General features: G+C 45.2%; 1 protein-coding gene across 2 annotated transcripts in view; it reads left to right on the forward strand.

The window, feature by feature from the left end:
• Positions 1–1620: 1620 nt before the first annotated feature.
• LAMA1 (laminin subunit alpha 1) overlaps positions 1621–22561 on the forward strand; it is a 168978-nt gene continuing 148037 nt past the window's right edge. For both annotated transcript variants that reach the window (XM_086682493.1, XM_086682494.1), the window contains exon 1: positions 1621–1804. In XM_086682493.1, the coding sequence (XP_086538619.1) occupies positions 1732–1804 (73 nt within the window). In that variant the 5' untranslated portion in view covers positions 1621–1731. The remainder of the gene's footprint in view (positions 1805–22561) is intronic.

A 22561-nucleotide genomic window follows, 5' to 3' on the forward strand; every position in this document is an offset into this window, starting at 1 on the left:
CCCTTTGCTTCCTCACATCACAAGTGAGTTCTCTGTCTGCAGTTCAAAGATAAGGTCTGACTGGAGTCTGAACGGAATTTCTAGGAACCCAGGACATAGGGAGACAGATGACCCCTTATGATTCCACCTGCTGCTTTTTTTTTTATTAAATTTTTTTTTTCAACGTTTATTTATTTTTGGGACAGAAAGAGACAGAGCATGAACGGGGGAGGGGCAGAGAGAGAGGGAGACACAGAATCGGAAACAGGCTCCAGGCTCTGAGCCATCAGCCCAGAGCCCGACGTGGGGCTCGAACTCACGGACCGCGAGATCGTGACCTGGCTGAAGTCGAACGCTTAACCGACTGCGCCACCCAGGCGCCCCAAAACAACTGTATTTTAAATTTGGTGCTGTGAAGAACGCTTTCTCACTCAACCATACTGCATCCTTTTTTTTTCTCAGATTTTTAAAAGTAATCTCCACACCCAACATGGGGACAGAACTCACAACCCCAAGATTAAGAGTCTCCTGCCCTACCTAATCTGGGCCAGTCAGGTGTCCCATAACAAATCCTTTTTAAAGGGCCCAATTCTACCTTTTTGTTCTTTACCTCTATGATTTTTAAAAGATAATCGCTAATATAATAATTTATTAAGTGTTTAAGGAAGTGTCTTTAGAAAAACTGGAATTGCTAGGGGTGTCAAACTAACTGACACAATGAGATAAAATCTCCCTATCAGGCAAAAAAAAAAAAAGGGGGGGGGAAGGATGGGGGAAGGTACTAAGGGGTTATGATCTCATGGGTTTACACTGTGAGAAAATGAGATCTGCAAAATGTTGTGAATACTTTTAATAGAAAAAAATCAGAGGAAATTAAAAAAAAATTAACAAGGACCAGATGTAGTTAAAAAGAAAAAAAAAAAAGAACAAAGCAGTTGAACTCTCGTGTTAAGACTAACTTCCAAAAAAAAAAAAAAAAAAGGGGACATCTTTTTCCCCCCGCTGTAAGTAAGGGTAAACTAATAATTAAGTCCAAGAGACCCCTCTTGCCTTCCTTACACGAAGTGGGAAACAAGTTACAACTCATTTTCAGAAAAATCTTCACAAAATCCTCAGCTAAGGCCCCGAGTCCCGGCCTGGAAAGGAGTCTGGCGGCCCGGGGCCCGGCGACCTTGCGAGGGAGAGGGGCGCTGGTCAGTTACACTCCGGGGGGCTTTCCGAAGGCTGAGGCACGCAGCCGGCCGGGGGGCGCCGGGGGGCGCGGGCTGCGAGGTAAGGCCGGTCTCGGCAGCGGCGCGTCCTCCCGGCTCCCGGGCCCGGCCTGGGCGCGGAGCCGCCGTGGGGCCGGAGGGTCGGCAGGGCAAATACTTTCTCGGAATCCACTCGCCCGGACCCACTTCAGCAGATTTTTCTCCTCCTTCCCAGACACTTTCTCCGCCCACCTCTCCCGCTCGGAGGGGGGGGTCACACCCCCGAGTCTGGACGCTCGGGGCACCGCGCAGGGCGGGCGGCCAGCTGGAGCGGCCGGTCCCCGCGGGTCGCCGGGGCCGAGCGAGGGGCCCCGTGGGGGAGGGGTGTGCGCGGGCCGGGGCGGGAAGGGGCGGGCGCGGCGGAGGTCGGGGGGGTGTGTCCGAGGGGCCGGCGGGCGGGAGGCCAGAGCCCGGCGGGGAAGGGCGGACTCGCGCTCTGCGGAGAGACCCCGCGCGTGGCCGCGCCTTTCTTCCCGGAGCCCACCCGAACGGCGGCTGCGAGATGCGCGGCGGTGGCGCGGGGGTCGCGCTCCTGGCCTCGCTGCTCTGGGTCGCCGCGCGGTGCCAGCAGAGAGGTGAGACCTGGTCTCCGGTCCCCCGGCGGGCGGGGGCGGCTGCGGGACAAAGCGCGCCGCTTTGCCGCTTGTTGGGTCGGTGCGCTCATCCTCGTTCACCTCCGGCCCGGGGGGATAGCACGCGTGAGTCTCCCGCGCGGCCCGTGGGAATCGTCTCCCTGGCGGAGCCAGAGAGGGCTGGGGACGCCGCCCGGGACGGACGCAGCCCGCTCGTCCGACCCTTGGGCTTGAAACTCCTCGGGCTCCGGGGAGGTCCCGCTCTGTTTTCTGCGATCCAGAGCGCCGCTGAAGCTAGCGGTGCGGGGATGGCGGGAGTGGGGCGGGGGGTACGGGACGGGGGGGGGGGGGGCTCGTTACGACCCTGCAGCGGTCCCCACTTCGCAGCCCCGGGCTGCTGGCCGGGCGTGGGCAATGAATGGGAAAAGCATCCTCCGAGTCGCCCTCATTGTGCTGCAGTGGAAAGCCCGCTGGTCCGCCGCGGGGAAAGGGCGGGCTCCTTGGAGCCACTCGCGGCCCAGGTGGGCTAGTGGGGACAAGCCATAGTGAGAAGCGCGCCCCCCCTCCAGCTGTCCTGGACCGGGAGTACTCGCCCGCGCGGCCCTGCAGACGGCGTCCGAGCCACAGTTTGCGCCTTCCGAAAGGGCGCTTTATGTGCCACCCCCCGCCCCGAAGTGGCCAAACCAGCTCATTCCCCGCGCGAATTTAGGCCGCGGGGTGAGGGAGCCGGCGGCGACCGAAGGACTTTGCATGCTCGCTCGCTGCACGGTTCCGTGCTTCCCTGGGCAAGGTTTGCGGAGAACGGAAACCCCAAGCTGATTTTCAAGGCTTTTATCAATGCCGGGAGAGAAACAGAATCCCTCTTTCCCTTTCTGCGGATCACTCCATTCCCCCCCCACTCGACCCTAGGGTTAAGTCTTCCCAGCGTCGCTTCTACTTGGCTAAGCGGTCACAGTATTTGTTGAATGCATCGTAATGGTGCAACATATGACCATGGGCACAGTCCCACAAATAGACATTTCATTAAAAAAAAAAAAAAAAAGTACGAGTCAAAAGTAGGTAGGCGGAATGCGAAATACCCTCGTGGGAAAACTGTGTGTTTGGGCATTGTGCTGAGTTGTGAACTCCACAGAAACGTGTCCATCTCATTCATTCAGGCATTCGTGATGAACGCACTGGACCGGAGCTGGCAACACCGCTTTGAATGCCAGGCGCCTGCTCTGCCGGGAGTTGGGCTGGGACATAGAGGGAATTTACATAGTTTTGTGTGCTAGAAAGGAGCCGCAAGAAAGGGCGCCGCAAGCCCAACTCATTTCTCTGGGGTTGTTGAAAGTGAACAAGTCCCAGTTTCCCACACGGTGCACAGAGTGCAGCTTGGCTCAGTTTTATTGTTCTCAGAAATTGAAAGTTCTAGATGGAGGAGATGCTCCGAATGTTTTTCTTGCCCCTAGGAGCCGAGCACTTGGCTCCAGAGGTTATGAATGGTGTTTGGAGAAAGTGGGACCTCATGGGGCTTTCCTGCTTAAGATGCTGTGGGAAGCCACCCACAGCGGGAGCCTTTGAATGTTTCATCGCACCGCCTTCCACATTTGCTGGTCTCCACCCCATCAACCAACACTGTGCTTCTTAACAGGCATTTTAAAGGGAGTTTTCATTTAAAAAATAATAATTTGTGCCCTACATATATAGCAGAAATGATGCGTGTAATGGTATAATTTGGTCATAATAAAATAATCCTGACCTATATCGCTGATGAGCTAGCTATCTGGTGCCTGCGTTTTTGAAAATGATCATTATCTAACAGCCCTTAGATTATCAGCAGTTCTCTATAATTTCTGCAGTCTCTCTCTGGATCACCTTACAACTCACAGTATAGGACCCAGTGGCTCATTTACCTTGAAATGTAACCTGTTTAAAGTGAGTTATTCCTAAGTCTAAAATAAAAGGTGGTGTCTTTCTTAAAATAAGGTTAAGTCCACAGCTAGCAATTACATAGAATTAAAATTGTTTCATGGGTTGGCTCATCAGCTTTTCTGTTTTAAGTCCTTCTTTTTTAAAAGTAAAAATAGGTATTTCCAAGCATAGGGGTAAAATGTATTGTGTGAATAAAAGAACATTTACTTGATCATCAAAATGGCATAGCATTCAAATTTAGCATGTATGTACTCACAGTAACATACATGTGACTTAGGGAATTTCACAGGCACATTTTTCTTTTCTCTGGAGCTGTATTGCCCAGGTAAGGGCCAATAAAAAATATTGGTCTTAGCAGCTGGGAACAAGGATGTGTGTAATAAACATCACTGCCCATCTTCTATATATCCTGGACTTCAGCCCACTCCTTTTCCCTTCCTCTTTTCCAGACACTGAATATAAAGCCTACCCCTGTAGCTAATATGACATGATGAAGAATTCAAATGCCACAAAGAGGTGAAATGAACACATGTACTGTTTTGTGAAGTCTTGTGCCACTCTTAGACTTGTATTGTTGGGGCGCCTGGGTGGCGCAGTCGGTTAAGCGTCCGACTTCAGCCAGGTCACGATCTCGCGGTCCGTGAGTTCGAGCCCCGCGTCGGGCTCTGGGCTGATGGCTCAGAGCCTGGAGCCTGTTTCCGATTCTGTGTCTCCCTCTCTCTCTGCCCCTCCCCCGTTCATGCTCTGTCTCTCTCTGTCCCAAAAATAAATAAATGTTGAAAAAAAAATTAAAAAAAAAAAAGAATTGTATTGCTATATAAGCACGTATCATAAAATGTTGATATACCCACTTATTTCAAGGTAATCATCCTCGAAACACTATCATTTTATAATAATTCATTCATAAAGTCCCATGGATATTCATTATCATCTGCAGCAAATTTGGGGAGTGACAAGATAGATCTTTAAGCTTTAGATGTTTTATTCTCTGGCCTTACTAGCTGGGCGGAATTGGACAAATTACTTAATGTCCTGTGCTTTGGTTTCACCATCTGCAAAATGGGAATAAATTATAGTGCCTCCCTGGAGAGGCTGTTAATGATGACATGAAACAATGCAAGAAAAGCGCTTGGAACAGTGTTTAGTGCAGGGTTAGCCCTTAAAGTAGGTAATCTACAAGCATCGTTGTTACTATATTACATAGAACTTATGAGGGAGGCCCTCTTCTTAGCTGTATTCTCTGGGATGCATAATCATTTCACAGTTTGGAGTCTGGATTTGGAATCAAATAGTCTTGGGCTTTAAGTACCAGACCTGTCCCTCTGATGAGCCATGACCTTGGTTAACATCTTAACATCTCTGAATGTCAGTCTTCCTGTGGATAGGATTCATGTGATTCATGTGGATAGGATTCATGTGATTCAATAACACATGGAAATATTGGTGTGGCGTTGGGCACCTCCTCGTGTCACAGGCATACAACCCGTGACAATGGCTTTTACTGTTACGCCCGTTGTGTGTGCCTACCTCCCTCTTTCATTGCCCACATTCATTGGTCATTAAGACTTGTTGATTTTACCCCCTGAAAATCTGTCTCCACATTATGTTTGGTTTGGTTTGGTTTTGTTGTCCCCACTACTGACTAGGCTCAGGAATTGTTTATTTTTCCCATGAAATATTGTGATAGTTCTCTCACCAAACCTCCCTCCTCCCCTCTTCTCCGTTCTCCGCACTGCCTTCGCTGTGATTTTTCTAGAAACGCCACCTTATGGGCTTGGCCTGGTGCCCGCACCCCTCGCTGTTTCTCACGTATACACAAAATAACAGGGACATCACACTGGGGGTAAACCAAGGAGGATGGGACTCTGGCTGGCCTGTTGTCCCAGAGCTAAGGGCCGTTATTTCAGGCACACTTGTACCTCCTCATAGTCAACCAGTATTTCCTGACACACAGGCTGTTAAGTGTCAGGCAAGTCTGCTGTTTAGGTTCCAACATCCTGGAAAACCTTCCTGGTACCCTGGATGCGGAAGTATTTCTTAGATGCTCTTCCCTGAATTCCCAGGGGTCTCTCTGCTCAGTGCACTTGTCATACTTACCTACTTATCATGGTGGTGTAAACAATTGTCTCGCCAACCTGTCTCGCCCGCTGACTTGAGCTTCTTGAGGCCAGGGACGGTTTTATTCATAATCTGTATGTTCGTTGCTTTGCAACATTCCTCGCAGTTAACAGCCCCCAACTTTGCTGAGCCAAATTAAAATCAATATCTTTACTTACGAATCAACCAACTTAAAATAAGTTTTTGTATAGATAATCCATGCCCATGGAACAAAATCCAAAGAGTACTAAAGGGTATATAGAAAGGGATTAAGCCTTGACTTTTGTCACCTTCTTTTGAGGCAAGCACTACTTTGGTTTCTTGTGTGTTCTTCCATAGATGTTTCTTCACATAACTCCTCAAAGCAAGCTACTTTATGACACCTACTTCTTCTGTAATGGTATAAGGGAGGACCCAGTTATTTCCTGACAGAACATGAACAGTGTTCCTCTCTCCACTGCCGCTCCCCATTCCTACTTCAGTGCACCTGTTGCAGGGAATTAATACATCACTTAATGAATGTACATACTTGTGAACTTCAGTTGACGCTTGTCACCTTCAACTTGTCCCTTCCAACATGGTCTTTGACAGAAAGGTATTAGAACCGTGTTCCCTAGATCTTTTGGAATTTGAAAAGCCGGCCACCAGTCGATTCCATGACCTTGTACTCATTCTGAAAGTATCGCTTACCGTTGCATTGACAAGCTATTCCTTAAGCAGTAAGTTCTTTTTAAAAGTATACTGTAGGAGATTTATGATGTAAAGAAGTCAAGTTTGAGGATAATTCTATTAGAAGTTTAGAATGGTATGTTATTTCACCAACTAAGTATGATTTGTTACTGGAACACCTATGGCAGACACAGAAAATTTTAATTGTTTTAAGTTTATTTATCTTTGAGAAGAGAGAGCACATGCACGTAAGCAGGGAAGGGACCAAGAGAGAGAGAGAGAGGGAGAGACAGAATCCCAAGCAGGCTGTGTGCTGTCAGCTCGGAGCCTGACTTAGGACTCCCACGAACCGTGAGATCATGACCTGAGCCAAAATCAAGAGTCAGAAGCTCCACTGTCTGAGCCGCCCAGGAGCTCCCTAAAATTTAATTAAATTTATGCTGAGGGTGACAGTGCCCAGAGTAACCATTTAATAGCACAGAATCCTTCCACTTGAGTCTTTGTTGTTGTTGTTGTTGTTTTTTTCAAGGCTGAGTCAGGAGAGCTTTCTTTGGGTTAACTTGTTCCCAGTGATTTTGTGTCTTGCTTGGGGGCAGGAGACAGACAATGGAGGCAGTGAGAATCCAAATCAACCCGGTGGATGACATTCTTGCCTGGGTAAGCATTTACCTCAGAGTGTTCATCCAGAAACTGCGGTGTGGAAATTCATAAAATCCTGGCTTCGGCACGTGTGCGCGCCTTATTTATTTATTTATTTTTTTTTTTCGTTTTTTTTCTTTTCTGAATCTACTGTTTGAAGTTTGAATCTCTTCATTCCTGAAGTATCTTTGAAGTCTGATCTTTTGGCCTAGCAGGCAGTGGGACTCAAATTCTTGTGCCAGAGAACCTCCTGCATTGCTGGTGGGAATGTCAAATTTAGATCAATGAGTATTTATAGCAAATGCCATCGTTCCCCATTCCCTGAAGTATTTCCTGCATTTTGTTGCACCGTTCCCTAATTTCCTGTCAGAACCTCAGGAAATTCTCCGCAACAATAAAGAAGATGCTGGAGTTTAGCAGATCATTTTTGGTTAAAAGAGAACATTTGGGGGGAGGGGGGACCTCCTCATGTCACAATGCTGATTATTACATAGCACACACTTTTAAATGTCTTCCAACGTTTTCGTAGTGACAGAATTTGACTAACAGCGATTATCTTGTTACCTCAGGCCCAGCACTTACAATCACTTCCCTCAGGATTTCCCCTAGTTTCTGACCTTCTTTCTGTTCCCTTGGCTGCGTCTACCTTTTCTTTTTCTTTTTTTGTATCCCCTTATCCAGATTGTCTCCCTGAATTTTTGTTCCTTCCTTTAAACGATTCCCTGATTTTTTTTTTTTTAAATTTGTTTCTCCTTGTTTGACTGCAAATAGTCACCAGCTGTCTAAACTAACTATGACCAACCACTTGTAATATATTTTTAAGGTTTTAAAAAAAAAATGTACTTATTTTGAGAGAGTGAGAGATTGAGAATGAGAGGAGGGAAGGAGCAGAGATAGAGGGAGAGAGAAGCCCAAGCAGGCTCTGTGCTGCCAAGTGCCCAGAGTGTGGGCTTCGATCTCGTGTGAGATCATGACCTGAGCCAAAATCAAGAGTCAGACACTTAGCTGACTGAACCACCCAGGTGCCCCCCAGCCGCTTTTTAAAATGTTTATTTATTTTTGAGAGAGAGAATACGAGAGCACAAGAGGGGGAGGTGCAGAGAGAGAGGGGGGCAGAGGATCTGAAGCGGGCTCTGTGCTGATGGTAGAGAGCCCGATGTGGGGCTCGAACTCACAAATGGTGAGATCATGACCTGAGCTGAAGTTGGATGCTCAGCCAAGTGAGCCACCCAAGGGCTCCCCCAGCCACTTCTAATAAGTCTGATGCCCACATGCTTTCTCCTAACGTGCTCTAACACTGCCGTTAGGCCAGTGCTGCTGAAGCCTTGCTGTCATCGTGTGCCCCCTTGGCCCATCCAGTTCCAACTCCTGCCACGGCCATGGCCCTCCATAGCCCGTCTGGCTCAGTCAGGACTACCTAGCCTTATCCACAACTTTGTCTATCCCAAACGCCTCCTTCCTCCGTTACTGCAAGTAGTGTATGGACTTCCAGCTGTCTGATTGGTCTGCATTACCCCCTTACCCTAATTGCACCCCCGTTTCTTACCTAAAACCCAACCTGACCACCCAGCACAGCCTGCAGCTTACTGCTGCCTTGTTACGATGCCCTGTATCAACTGTCCTGTGTCTGGATTTGCATGTTTGTGTGTGTGTGTGTGTGTGTGTGTGTGTGTGTGTGTGTGTGAGACAAGTTAGGGATCCCACCCAGCCAGAGTTGCCTTCTGATCCTCTTTTGGATGGCTTGCCTAGAATTTTGTCAGCCAAGGTCAAAAAGAAGGGGTATTTTTCCTGCAAAGATCAAAACCTTAGCTCCCTGCACTTCATGCAATGCACAAATAACTTGAGGGTATGAGGTTCTTGTGCTCAGACCTGAACCATTGGCAGTGGGGGGTGGCACTGCCCACAAATGCTCCAGAGATGGTGGGGTTGCCTTAACAACCATAAAACCCTTACCCAGCCCCTAGATTGGCTAGTAACTAATAAATAAGTTATTTCCTGGGCGCCCGGGTTGCTCAGTCTGTTAAGCGTCCGACTTCAGCTCAGGTTATGATCTCGTGGTCCGTGAGTTCGAGCCCCGCGTCGGGCTCTGTGCTGACAGCTCAGAGCCTGGAGCCTGCTTCGGATTCTGTGTCTCCTTATCTCTCAGCCCCTCCCCTACTCATGCTCTATCTCTCTGTGTTTCTCAAAAATGAATAAATGTTAAAAAAAATTAAAAGAAAAGTTATTTTCATAACTCTTTCTGCCACTTGGCTTACCTTCTGTCCCCGTTACTATGCACTATGGTCGGCTAGCACTCTTTCCCCACCCTCAGAATTCCCCTGTCTAGCTTTCCAGCCCCTTTATTCTGAACCTCTAATTTTGGCATTTCTTTTTTCTTTTTCAAATGAGGTATAATTGACATATTACATATATTAGTTTCAAGTATACAACATAATGATTCGATGTTTGTATATATCACAAAGTGATCACCATGGTAAGTATAGTTAACATCCATTCCCATATGTAGTTACACATTTTTCTTCTTGTGATGTGAACTTTTTAAAGATTTACTCCTTTTGCAACTTTCAAATATGCAACAGGGTATTATTAACTATGGTCACCATGCTGCATGTTACTTCCCCAGGAATTGTTTATTTATAGCTGGAAGTTTGTACCTTTTGACCTCTTCCATCCAAACACCATCTCTGTTTTTGCACAAAATCTAGTTTTCCCAGCTCCTGACAACTGTACTCCTGGATTCGTGGGTATTCTTTTGTTCATTTTAGAAGTGTGGGGTGGAGGGGAGTTCAAGATATTCACAAACATGCGAAATGCCTTTAGAAGCTTCCGTAGCTTTTCTTAAAGGGAGTTAGCATTTTAAATAGCTAATACCTTCTTAGGGTAGGGAATAATATTTTCTTGTGAGATTGATATTTCTATTCCATATTTCTAATTTTTGTCCTTGTGTTTGCTAATTCACTTATCCATTCATTCACTCAAGGAACATACACTGGGACCCCGTTGTACAAAGGACCCCGATGTCTCTTGAGGACCCTGTTCTCAGCTGCCTTCCTTGCTGCAATCCCAGGCATTTCTTGATGATGTTGGTAGACTTGCTTTTGAAGTCCACAGAATTGAAAAGTGCATATGACAAAAAAAAAAAAAAAAAAAATTCTCCAGGAGAAATAATGGTCAGAGAAGAAACGGAGGGATTAAGGTCTCATTTGTAGATGTTACCATTATATTTTGTTTCCTTTAGTCATGTCGGTTCACCATGACCTGAGCAGGCTGAGTCTTGGGGCCAGGGAAAGGCGGGAGATCGTGAGACAGAGAATGTTCAGTGTTAGCTGGAGCTGCAGGAGCAGCTCTTCTACACCAAACACCCTGTTAGGTGATGTCTGTTTCCTTAGGCTTCCTTTTGTGGGAAACTCGGAGCTCACCTGTTTGGCTGGCTCTTCTCTGTGCTCCAGGTGAAGAGGCACAATTAGTACAGTTCTCTCCCTGGGCTGCACATTAGAATTTACAACATCAACGCCCAGGTCCTGCCCCCATGGATTATAATTTATGGGGTCTGGGGTGATGGCTGGTCATTTGCACTTTAAAAATGCTCCAGAGGTGATTCCTCTGTGTAGCCAGGGTTGAAAGGCACTATGTGAATGTCGTAAACTCAGCCGTGCCAGTGAAATGCAATCATACAGCAATGCAGGTTTGGTAACTTATCCACGGAGGCAGATCAGGGACACTGACCCCACTGAGCCTGCCCTAGCTGGGAGGCTAATGCTTTGTGTGCGCGGATACTGAGCGCTTATACCCAAGCACCATCCTTGTTCGCTTCGTGTGTGTTTCATGTGATTCCCATTGCACCGGGAAGTGGAGATGATACTAAACACCACAAAGTTGTGAGGGATCCCCACACTCACAGCCTGTGTCATTAAAGTTGTTCAGAGAAACAGATTCTTCTTTGTGTCCCAGGAGCCCCTCAACAAGTGTGTGTCACCAGTAAGTGCTCAGCTGATGTATAGTAATTGCTGCAATTCTGGTTTAAATGAGCAGTTTCAGTCTCTGTTTGCTGACTTAGTCACATATAAAGGCCCTTCTTTCTTTAAAATCCTTCCCGATAGGGGGGCACCTGGGTGGCTCAGTTGGTTAAACGTTCCACTTCGGCTCAGGTCCTGATCTCATGGTTTGTGAGTTCGAGCCCCGTGTCGGGCTCTATGCTGACAGCTCAGAGGCTGGAGCCTGCTGTAGATTCAGTGTCTCCCTCTCTTTCTCTGCCCCCTCGGCTCGCATTCTGCCTCTTTCTCTCTTTAAATAAATAAATGTTAAAAAGATTTTTTTTTAAATCCTTCCTGATCAAATATGACATTTAGATTCCCTTCCATCTGGGGACAAGATCTGGTCTTGTAGGGCTCAGCAGTTGATTGATGGATTATTTTTCAGTCTTTACAGGATCCATCAAAAATTTAGTAAATCCATCCCATATATGGGCACTATCTGGTGCCATATCCCTCTCTCCCAACTCCTTTAGAAGGACAAGCCACAGGTGCCTTTTGCTCTGTGTTTATCTGGGTCACCCCCTTCTCCCCAGATCCAATCTGCACCTTCTCAGGTCCGGTGACAACAAAGGCCAGCTGTCCTTACTCACCTGCTTCCCTGTCCTTCTCTGATCTTGTCTTTAATTGATGATCCATTTTGCATTTGCTTCCTGCTTCCCTTCAGAAATTTGGGTTTTTTTCCCAATGTTTGGCTTAATATTTCCCTTCTAGCTCCACCCAAACTCACTCCCTCCACCTATACACCACATACACTGCCTGCCAAACACACACCTCTGTCTTGACCTTGCAGACCAGCTCCCAGCTAAAGATACCTAGAGAGGTATTGTACTAACTAACCCCAGACTGACAGAACCAGAGTCTGGACCTGGGCCCATCTTCTGGGGAGAGGGGTGGGCAAATTCTGCTGGAGGGACCAGCCCAGCTGCAGTGCTGAGATGAAATTTGATGTAGCCAATAAGAGCCCAGAAAGCTAAGTCCCCATGTGTTTAGGGACTGTGAAGTTGGCCATGTTCATCCCATTCTTGTTGAATGGCTTCTCACTCTCTGTGAGCAGGACTTCCAGGGCTGTGTGCTCAGACCCCTCCTTAGCTTCTTCTCCCACTGCTAACCCTATTTTGGCCATTCTGAGATATCTCAGGTTCCCACAATGGGACATGGTGGCTTGCATCTGTGAGCCTTGAACACACTGTTCTATCTAGTACATGGAAAGGCATTTCTTTCACCCGTAGCTCCCTGACTTACCCGGCTCCGCCCATTCAGGCTTTGTGCCTGCTTGTTGCCATAGCAGTTTGTTCATACACCTGCCGGGCTCATCGTTTTGTAACGGTTTGTTAACTTGTCCGTCTCTCCTTGAGGGTAGAGATTTTGTTCTTATTTCCAATAACCAGCACAGTGCCTGGCATTTAGTGTTGATTCTGTAAATACTAGTTGGGTGAACGAATGGAAGTCCCAGTGCAGACAAGCAACAGGAGTGCAAAGGAGTCTGGTGGGCGTTACTTAGGGATCTGGGCACACAGGGAGTTGGGATTAGGGAAGTCACCAAGCAGAGTGATCATCAGTGGCAGGGAAAGGACAGGGTGCCATCTCAGGAAGGCTGGATGGCAGGATTCAAGGATGGGGAGCACGGAAGAATTCAGGTAATGAAATGGAGAGGGGGGAGGGTGAACAAACATTTTTGGGGACCAAGACCTGAGTTCGCATTCTAAACCAGAACACGTGATCAGGGACAACCTGAAATAAGAAATCCAGATACTTTTCGTGTTCACAGATGGCATCCAAATATGGAGACAGAAGAGCCACAGAATCCAGTAATTAGAAGGTGCTGAATAACTTGAAAAGATTATTAATCTGGGCTTTTTTTTTCTGTCTACTAATTTAGTACAAAGCAAAAATGGATTACATTCTTATAATTAAAATAATGACTGATGGTGAATATTGAATACAGATTTAAAACCCTGATTATATTTAACAAAGTCTTACTTATAGATTTGGAGTTACTACCTCCTAAGCATCTCAAGGCAGCAATTTATTAACGCACACAGGCAAAAAGTATTCAGATTTCTAGAATGTTCCATACACCGGTGACCCGGGGTGTTTGCACCCCCAGTGCTTGTAGTCAAATGAACATGAGAAATACCCGACGGATCCTGCTGCATGTGCTCCTCAGCTCAGATCTGGGAGAGATTTTTGTTTCTGAACGCCTCAAACGCCAATATAACTCATCTTACGGCTTTAGAATAATATCACCATAAGCAGAAAGAGAACTGATTCACCACTACATTTCTGCTGCACTGGGTTTTCTTTTGAAGAGGGTGACTTGCAGCACTTTGGTTTCTGTTACGAACTTCCCTACGTTGATTTTGTTACACAAGATGCTTAGGTTCTTTTTCGGTGAATGATGGTACCCACTGAGAAGTCTGAGATACATGAGAATTTACTGCTCCCTGCAATCTAACCCACTATATGATGTCAGATGCACAGCTTACACATTATACATTATTAACATACCGTAATTAGCAGTCAGGTAAGAAAAAATGCCATACCCAATGAATCTGATAGAATTACAGTTTTCTGTCCTTTGGGGTGTTAAGACTTCTTCCTTGAATCAGCATCAAGCAATATGCAACCTTCCAAAGCCTCTGTCTGGATCCAGGACATTTTAGGGATCAGTCCTCAGGTGGCATCACCATCCTCAGAATGAAGGCTACAGACTGCATGATTTTATACCCTGTACATGCAAAGGTGAGGAGACACTCCGACATATTTTAATGGTTTTATTGGGGTATAGTTACATACCATAAAATTCTACCAATCGGATGTGTACTGTGCAGTGTTTTTTTAAGTAAATTTTTAGAGTGTCGTACTGTCATTGCCACAATCTGTTGTGGAATATTTCCAAGACTTCAAAAGGCTCCTTTCCACTCAGTCCCCACCTTCACCCTCACCTTGGCCCCAAGCAATCATCTGCTTTCTGTACTTTTTGATTTGCCTTTTCTGGAAATTTCATACGCATAGAGTCATACGGTGTATATTCTTTTATGTCTATCTTCTTTTGTTTAAATGGTATTTTCTAGGTTGATCTAGATTGTGGGGTGGACCTGGAGTTTGTTATACTTTATTGCTGAATACTGTTCCATTTTGCAGATAGCCACATTAATTTAATTTCGTTAATTTATTTTTTGAGAGAGAGAGAATGTGCATGAGTGGGGGAAGGGGCAGAGAGAGAGGAAGAAAGAAAAAGAATTTTAAGCAGGCTCCATGCTTAGCGAGGAGCCCAACGCAGGGCTCTATCCCATGACCCCGGGATCACGACCTGAGCCCAAATCAAGAGTCGGACGCTCAACTGACTGAGCCACCTAGGCTCACCCATCAGGAGCCATCAGGCTCAACTGACTGAGCCACCCATAGCCACATTTTTTTTTAAATCCAGTCACCAGTTGGTGGAAATTTTGATTATTTCTATTTTGGGGCTATTAGGAATAATGCTATAAACATGAGCATTCAAGTCCTCCTGTAGTCATGTTTCATTTCTCCTGAGTGAAATTGCTAAGAGCGGAATATAGGTCATATGGGAAGTTTATGTTAACTTTTTAAAGAGACTGAGATTATTTTCCAAAGTGGCTGCACCATTTCTACATTTCTACCAGTGGTGTATGAGAATTCCAGCCCCCCTACATCTTTACCAACACTGCACATCGTCTGTCTTTCTGATTGGAGACATTTTTGTGGCTGTGAACTGGTATCCTGTGCTTTCACTTGCATTTCCCTCATAATTAATGACATTGAGAATTTTTCATGTGCTTCCTAGCTATTCATATACCTTCTGTGGTGAAATACCTGTTCCAACGTTTTGCCCAGTTTTTATTGGGTTTTTCTGTTTTTGGAGTATTGAGTTATAAAAGTTCTTCATATTTTCCGGATACAAGTCTTTTATCAGAAATGTGATTTGAAAGTATTTTTTCTCAGCTTATTATTACTTGTCTTTGGTTTTTATTGTCTTTATTTTTTTAAAGATTTTATTTTTAAGTCGTCTCTACACCCAACATGGGACTCAAATTTACAACACTGAGATCAAGAGTCACATGCTCTACTGAGTCAACCAGGTGCCCCTAGCTATTTAAAAAAAATTTTTTTTTTTTAATTTTCAAGTTAGTTAACATACAGCGTAGTCTTGCCTTTGGGAGCAGAACCCAGTGATTCATCACTTACATATAACACTCAGTGTTCATTCCAACGAGTGCCCTCCTTAATGCCCATCACCCATTTAACCCAGCCCCTAGATTTTCTTAATAGTGTGTTTTGAATCACCAAAGTTTTTAAAATTTTATTTTAGGTCTATTTTATCTTTTTTTTTTTCCTCTTACGGATTGTTCTTTTGGTGTCATTTTTAAGAATTCTTTGCCCAATCCAAGGTCACAAAGATTTTCTCCTCTATTTTCTTCTAGAAGTTTTAACGTTTAGCTCTTACATTTAGGTCTATGATCCATTTTGAGTTAACTTTTATGTACAGTGAGGAGACAGTATCTAAATTTGTTTTTTGCATATGGATATACAACAGTCCCAAACATTTGTTGAAAAGACAAAGTTGCCTTGGCATTTTGCCAAAAATCAATTTGCCGTACGTATGAGTGTATATTTCCAGACTGTATTTCGTTCCATTGATTCATATGTATTTTCCCATGCTAACACCATGCTGCCTGGATTACTTTCATTTTATAGTAAATTTTGAAATCTGTAGTGTAAGACATTCAATTTTGTTTACTTTTTCTAAATTGCTTTGAGAGTTTCAGGTCCTTTGCATTTCCACTAGTAACAGCTTGTCAATTTCTTTTTATTTTTTTTAATTTTTAAAAATGCTTATTTATTTTTGAGAGAGAGGGACAGAGTGTGAGTGGGGGAGGAGCAGAGAGAGAGAGGGAGACACAGAATCTGAAGCAGGCTCGAGACTCCGAGCTGTCAGCACAGAGCCCGATGTGGGGCTCGAACTCACGAACTGTGAGATCATGACCTGAGCCGAAGTTAGATGCTTAACCGACTGAGCCACACAGGCACCCCACAGCTTGTCAATTTCTACAAAAGATGCCAGCTGAGATTTTGATAGGAAGTGGATTGAATCTAAAGATGAATTTGGGGAGAATTGCTGTCTGATAGTATTGAGTCTTCCTATCTATGAAAAAAAACATCTCTTCAGGGGTGCCTGGGTGGCTCAGTTGGTTAAGCGTCCAACTCTTGATCTCAGCTCAGGTCTTGATATCAGGGTTGTGAGTCTGAGTCTTGCATTGGGGTCTGAACTGGGCATGAAGTCTACTTAAAAAAAATGAACCGTCTCTTTGTTCATTTAGGTCTTCTTTAATTTCTCTCAAAAATGTTTTGTAGTTTGCAGTGTGTTGGTCTTAAATTTCTTTTGTTAAATTATTTTCTTAAGTATTTTCTTCTTTGCGAATAAAAAAATCTGGGACGTATGGGGAGCTGATCAAGTCCTCCTTTGCACTCAGTTTCCAGGACATCCCTGTTAGGTGTTTGGCTGGTCAGCTCGATGTAGCTTGCACTTCGGGGACTGCAATCACAGGCCAGCAAAACCTCAAGCAATCCCCACTCATTCATATGTTTTCTGTTGAATTTACTATTTTTATGACAGCATCATTGTGTTTCCACTCTCTGCTCCAAATGGGGTCAGCCATCAGTCCCTAGCAGTGAAGCTGCTGATGCCCAGGCTTGCACTGCCCTGGTAATCTACCATGGTGGTGAAGAGCTGGGTAAGGGTTCAGCAGCCCGGGCAGAAGGCTAATCATGCCCGCTGGTCTTAACCTGAAACCCTGGCAGCTTTTCATAAGGAATAACTCCTCAATTTGTTGTTGGTCTTTGGTTGATTTCAGAGTCCTAAAACAGTTGTTTTTAAACATTTTGTCCAATTACATTTTTTTTTCTTTTCGGGGGAGGATTTGTCAACCTCTCTATTGTGCCATTGCCAGAAGTCTCTCTTAAAATGTTTTAACTTTTATAGATTCCTCTCACCACCAGTGAGAGGCCATTTCTTGCTTGCTTGCTTGTTTTTTTTTTTAAGAGAGAAAGAGAGTGCATATGCATAAGTGGGAGAAGGGAGAGGGGCAGAGAGAGAGAATCTCAAGCAGGCTCCACACGGAGCATGTTTTCCACACCCCTGGGATCATGACTGGAACCGAATTCAAGAGTTGGATACTCAACTGACTCGGCAACCCAGGAGCCCTGAGAGTCCATTTCTATTACCTATCATGCCATTAGCAACCCACTAGTTTTCTGTCCATTTCTGATATACTTCTTGTTAATTAGCAAAATGCTGGTGTTGATGGAGACAGATAACAACACTATCTATGATGGGCACCTCTGGAATATGAGCAGTCTTCCTAACTGGAGTATGAGCTGACTACCCCCCAGAGGAACCTCACCCACTTTAACACTAGCTGCATCTGGGTAGTTTAACCTAAGACACACACACACACACACACACACACACACACACACACACACACTGTCTCAGTCTTTATACTGAAGTATCTTTTTTTTTTTTAAATTTTTTTTTCAACGTTTTTATTTATTTATGGGACAGACAGAGACAGAGCATGAACGGGGGAGGGGCAGAGAGAGAGGGAGACACAGAATCGGAAACAGGCTCCAGTCTCCGAGCCATCAGCCCAGAGCCTGACGCGGGGCTCGAACTCGCGGACCGCGAGATCGTGACCTGGCTGAAGTCGGACGCTTAACCGACTGCGCCACCCAGGCGCCCCTATACTGAAGTATCTTAAAGTAAATTTCAGATATTAGACCTGTTACCATTTATACTTAAGTAGATGTTCATCGTGAGTCAAACTTCAGTTTGGATCCTCAGTTTGACTAATTGTCAGCATATGCAAGTGAAAGGGAACTCTGGGAAATGCAATCCCCACGAGGAAATGAACACCACATTTAAAGAAGTGCTGTATTGGCAGCCTGGGAGCGTGGTCCCAGAAGTTGGAAGAAGGGCTAACATTCTCCTGACACAAATGAGGCCCCCTAAACTTGCCAACTTCTTTGGAGAGAGAGCCAGAGGTGTGGAGGAAACACAGAGGGAGGTCTGTGCTAAGGTGTGGGAAGGGGAGGGAAGGACTGAGAAGGTGAGGGCTGAGGAAACGGAAAACTGTGTGGACCCTGCAACTTGAGCTTGAACCAAGATACTTAGAATGGGAAACCTGTGTAGGCCACAGTGGAGAGTAAAGATGGGCCATTTGGTTTTTACTCATTTGTTCTAAAAGAAAATGTGCTACAGAAGATGTATATCAATGTGGTTTATTTGAGAGTAGTAGTCTATTAACCCAGAATCTGGGTTCTGGTTTCCTCATTACTAACGTGTGGAGATATAGTAAATTTTCCTTGCCTGTAATATCATGATAAAATACAATATAGAGAAGAACTTAAAAAATAAAGGGTTAATATGGGGTACCTGGGTGGCTCAGTCAGTTAAGCATCTGACTCTTGATTTCGTCTTGGGCCATGATCCTGTGATTCATGAGATTGAGCCCCATGTCAGTCTCTGCACTGAGCGTGGAGCCTGCTTGGGATTCTCTCTCTCCCTTTATCTTTGCCCCTTTCCTGCTCATGCACACACACACTCTCTCTCTCAAACTAAATAAACTTTTTTCAAAAAAGGGTACTGCTGTAGTGATGAACTGTGTCTCCTTGACCTTCCCTACCTATCTCCACCTGTTTTCTTCACCGCAATGGGGAGCTGGCCCCACCTTCTTTGAATGGCCCTGCCTGTGCCTTCGGAGGTGCTCTTGAAAACTCTTCCTGATCCTTCTGTCACCTAGACCTACATTTTCTCCCGGAAGCTCAAATGCAAGGTTCCAAGGCAGCCAGGGAAGAGATGTCACACTGTCTTCTCCAACCCACCCCTCCCCACCTTGTGCAAAGCCCTCCGCACAGGCCTCTGTGAAAAGACACCTGGTCAGAGTGCCCAGCAACCTGCAGGATTCAGGCTTAGAGGGTGACTCTCCATCAGAGTTAGACCATGCCAAGTAAATATCCTTCTTTTAAATTAAAAAAAATTTGTTTAATGTTTCTTTATATTTGATAGAGAGGGAGACAGAGGTTGAGCAGAGGAGGGGCAGAGGGACACATAGACACAGAATCTGAAGCAGGCTCCAGGCTCCAAGCTGTTAGCACAGAGCCCGATGCGGAGCTCTAACTCACGAGCAGTGAGATCATGACCTGAGCCGAAGTCAGACGCTTAACTGACTGAGCCACCCAGGCCCCCCTCTTCTTTAAAATTTTAACATTATATTGTAAGCATTTCACTGTGTCTTCAACATATTGTTTGCAATATGACTGAAGCAGGACAGTGGCAGATTATTCGCATGGAACAGGACAGAGGAATCAAGCCACTGGTTTGCTTTAATAGATTTCACTGGTTGATGCTCATTTGAACTTTTTTGTTCATCTGTTGTGTCTTCAGTTGGGGAACTCTTGAAGATTCTGCTTCTCTTTACAGTAAGCCAAAAGCCTTTGTTTAACTGAAGCACCCCGTTCCCTCTAGAAATAGCTGCTCAGCGCCTCCAAGACGTGAATGCAGGATGGGGAGTCTGGGGTTCTGTTGAAGTAGTGACAGAAAACTCCTGGAGGAAACATGATCTTACTAATTAGTCTGCTGATCTTTATGCCAAGGCTTGGCTGAATTAGCCAACCCCAGAGTGGTATGAGAGCTAGAAACAACCCAAGAGATCATTTAATCTCTTGAATCCAGAACAGCAGCCCCGGAGAGGCTCAGCCATGAAGCATCCCAGACCCACCTCAGATCTGCAGTGGGAGTCTGCATTTTTAAGGTGATCTCCAGGTGATCTATGCATGTAAAAGCTGGAGAAGTACTGTTGTAATTCTCAACTCCTTTTGCACAGTCCAGTGCAGAATGGCTTTCGAATATCTTGTGCGTAGCTAAATTATAATGATCACATTTGCGGATGCTAAGCGTCCTCTTCTGTCTTTTTTTTTTTAACGTTTTTTTATTTTTGAGAGACAGAGAGATAGAACATGAGCAGGGGAGGGGCAGAGAGAGAGGAAGACACGGAATCTGAAGCAGGTTCCAGGTTCTGAACTATCAGCCCAGAGCCTAACGCGGAGCTCAAGCCCACAAACTGTGAGATCATGACCTGAAACCAAGTCAGATGCTTAACCAGCTGAGTCACCCAGGTGCCCTCTCTTCTGTCTTCAATAACATGGCATTATTAATTCAACCTTAGATCTGGTAACTTTTTTCAGAGTACTGTTTTCGTATTGTGTATACCTATCACAAGGAACCGTAATATCTTTTCCACCTTCGCCAAGCTTATCCCATACTTGCAGGTGGATTTTGTGGGGGAAAGTGCAGGGTCCTACCTTTATCCCTATTAAACTTCTGCTGGTTTTATTTTGGCCACCTGAGATTCCACTCATTCCACAACCCCACGCATTCATGTCCCATATATGTGATGCCTTTTTATATCAATATCTCGATTAGGATTCATAACGTTAACAAGGAAGCATTGGGAACACGATGTGGAAAACCCAAGTGTCTGCTCTCAGTTCAATATACTTTAGGTTGCTTCTCTTGTTTTCAAGGTAGCTTTTTGGGAAAGTACACTGCTTCCCCTTTTTCCCCATGAGAATGCTCCTAGGCCATCTTGGGCTTTCCATAGGAAATCAGTTCCTAAGGTGCGCTAGGATAACCCGCAGGGAGTGACCAAATTACCGTGACACAGGGGGAATGGGGGTCTGTAGTAGGTTGGAGGCTAAAAGAAGATAGGGTTTAAGGAAGAGGGGAAGGTCAGTTTTGGCAGAAGCTCCTGCAAGGTCAAGTAAACTGAAGGTGAGCTGCAGGCAGGGTTGGAAGTTGATGCCCTCGAAAAGGGCACTTTTAGTGACTTCAAGGAACGGAATCCCAGTTCAAGGTGAGTGAAGAACAAATGTGAGGCAAGGAACAGGAGAGACAGTGAATGAAATTCTTATACACATCCTTGACTTAGTAACAGCTTTTTGAAAAAAAAAAAAAAAGAGAGAGAGAAATGATCACCTTAAACATATACATCTATTGAAAGAGGTATGATTTCATCTATTGAAAGAGCCTGATTTCAGAAACAAACAATGGTGCTGGACCTGAGAAAACACAGGATTATCAATCCCAGTGAGAATGCTACCAAGATCATGAAAGTCTGTGTACTTTTGATTGGAGTGTTTACTCTGGGTGTTAAATGTATTTGTCTCTGGTTGGTCTCCAAGGTGGGAGATATCTCAAATGATTTCTTTGTTTGTGAGATGTCCCTGTCGGAATGTACTGGAATAAAAAGAGCTGTAATCTGGTGGATCCAGCCACTTTGGGGTCATCGTACTGGTGTTCAGTTACAGGTGGTGGCTTTGAATGCCAAATGGTTTCATCAGAGGTACATGGACACTTGTGAGGACAAGCCTCGATTGATGCTACTGCTGGGCCCATGGAGAGGAAGGGCAAAATGAAAATAGGGGGCTCTTTGTTTAAATTCTGAAACCTTTCAGGATGGTTTCAGCAGAGCATTAAACCAGGGGGGAAGGCACTGATCACACATCCTGGAAGTGACTGGGGGCACATTCCTCAACAGACTTGCCAAAGTTTTAAAGCAGAAGCAAGGAAAATTTGTGTCACAGAGCACAGCAGAGGCAGAAGAAGGAGAAACAAATAATAAAGACCTCGAAGGGTGTGTAGAAAAGTTGATGGGTTTTGGAAGCATTTGGCCGGTGAGAAAATGTTGCATTAATTGATGTTTTTAGGTACTTAAACAAATGATATAAACCTCGCACACATTATACGTGAATAAGCGAAGTATAATGTGACTGCATTTTAATTCAGCAGGCTGGCAATATTGAACTTAAAGGCCATACTTGCTTTTTGACTTTCCTTTCAGTCAGTTCACCCCTGTAAGGATCTGGAAGGGGAGGAGGAGTGGTCGTGCCTTTCCAGGGCAGTGGGAACCAGACGGAAGATTTCAAAATATGTGTGTGCGTTGAGGACCTTTTGTGTGTTGCCTAAATGCAATAATGTTTTCCACAGGTATTTAAGTTGCTGCCCTTGGCAGCCAAAGAGAAAAACACTTCCTGATGAATGAATTCTAGTTTTTGTCTCTGCAACTGAACTATTATGCTGAATCAAAAACCACAATGTCGTGGAATATAAGCATTAAACAAGCCTTTGTGGGAGGAGTGGGTGGATCCCGATAAGGTTCTGTTTTCTGCAGAGGGTGTTTGTGCCCAGCTGGTTCATTCTGCTTATTTATCTTAACAGTGAAAACCTCTGTCTTTGTCAAGGACACCTTGAGTCCATTGCTATGGAAATGGAACTCAGCAAAACCCTGAGAAGGCCTTTAGCTCACCACCCCCTCTAGTTTTTCTG

Source organism: Puma concolor, chromosome D3 (assembly GCF_028749965.1).
Source record: "Puma concolor isolate L17-30 chromosome D3, mPumCon1.1.hap2, whole genome shotgun sequence".
Taxonomy (NCBI): Eukaryota; Metazoa; Chordata; class Mammalia; order Carnivora; family Felidae; genus Puma; species Puma concolor.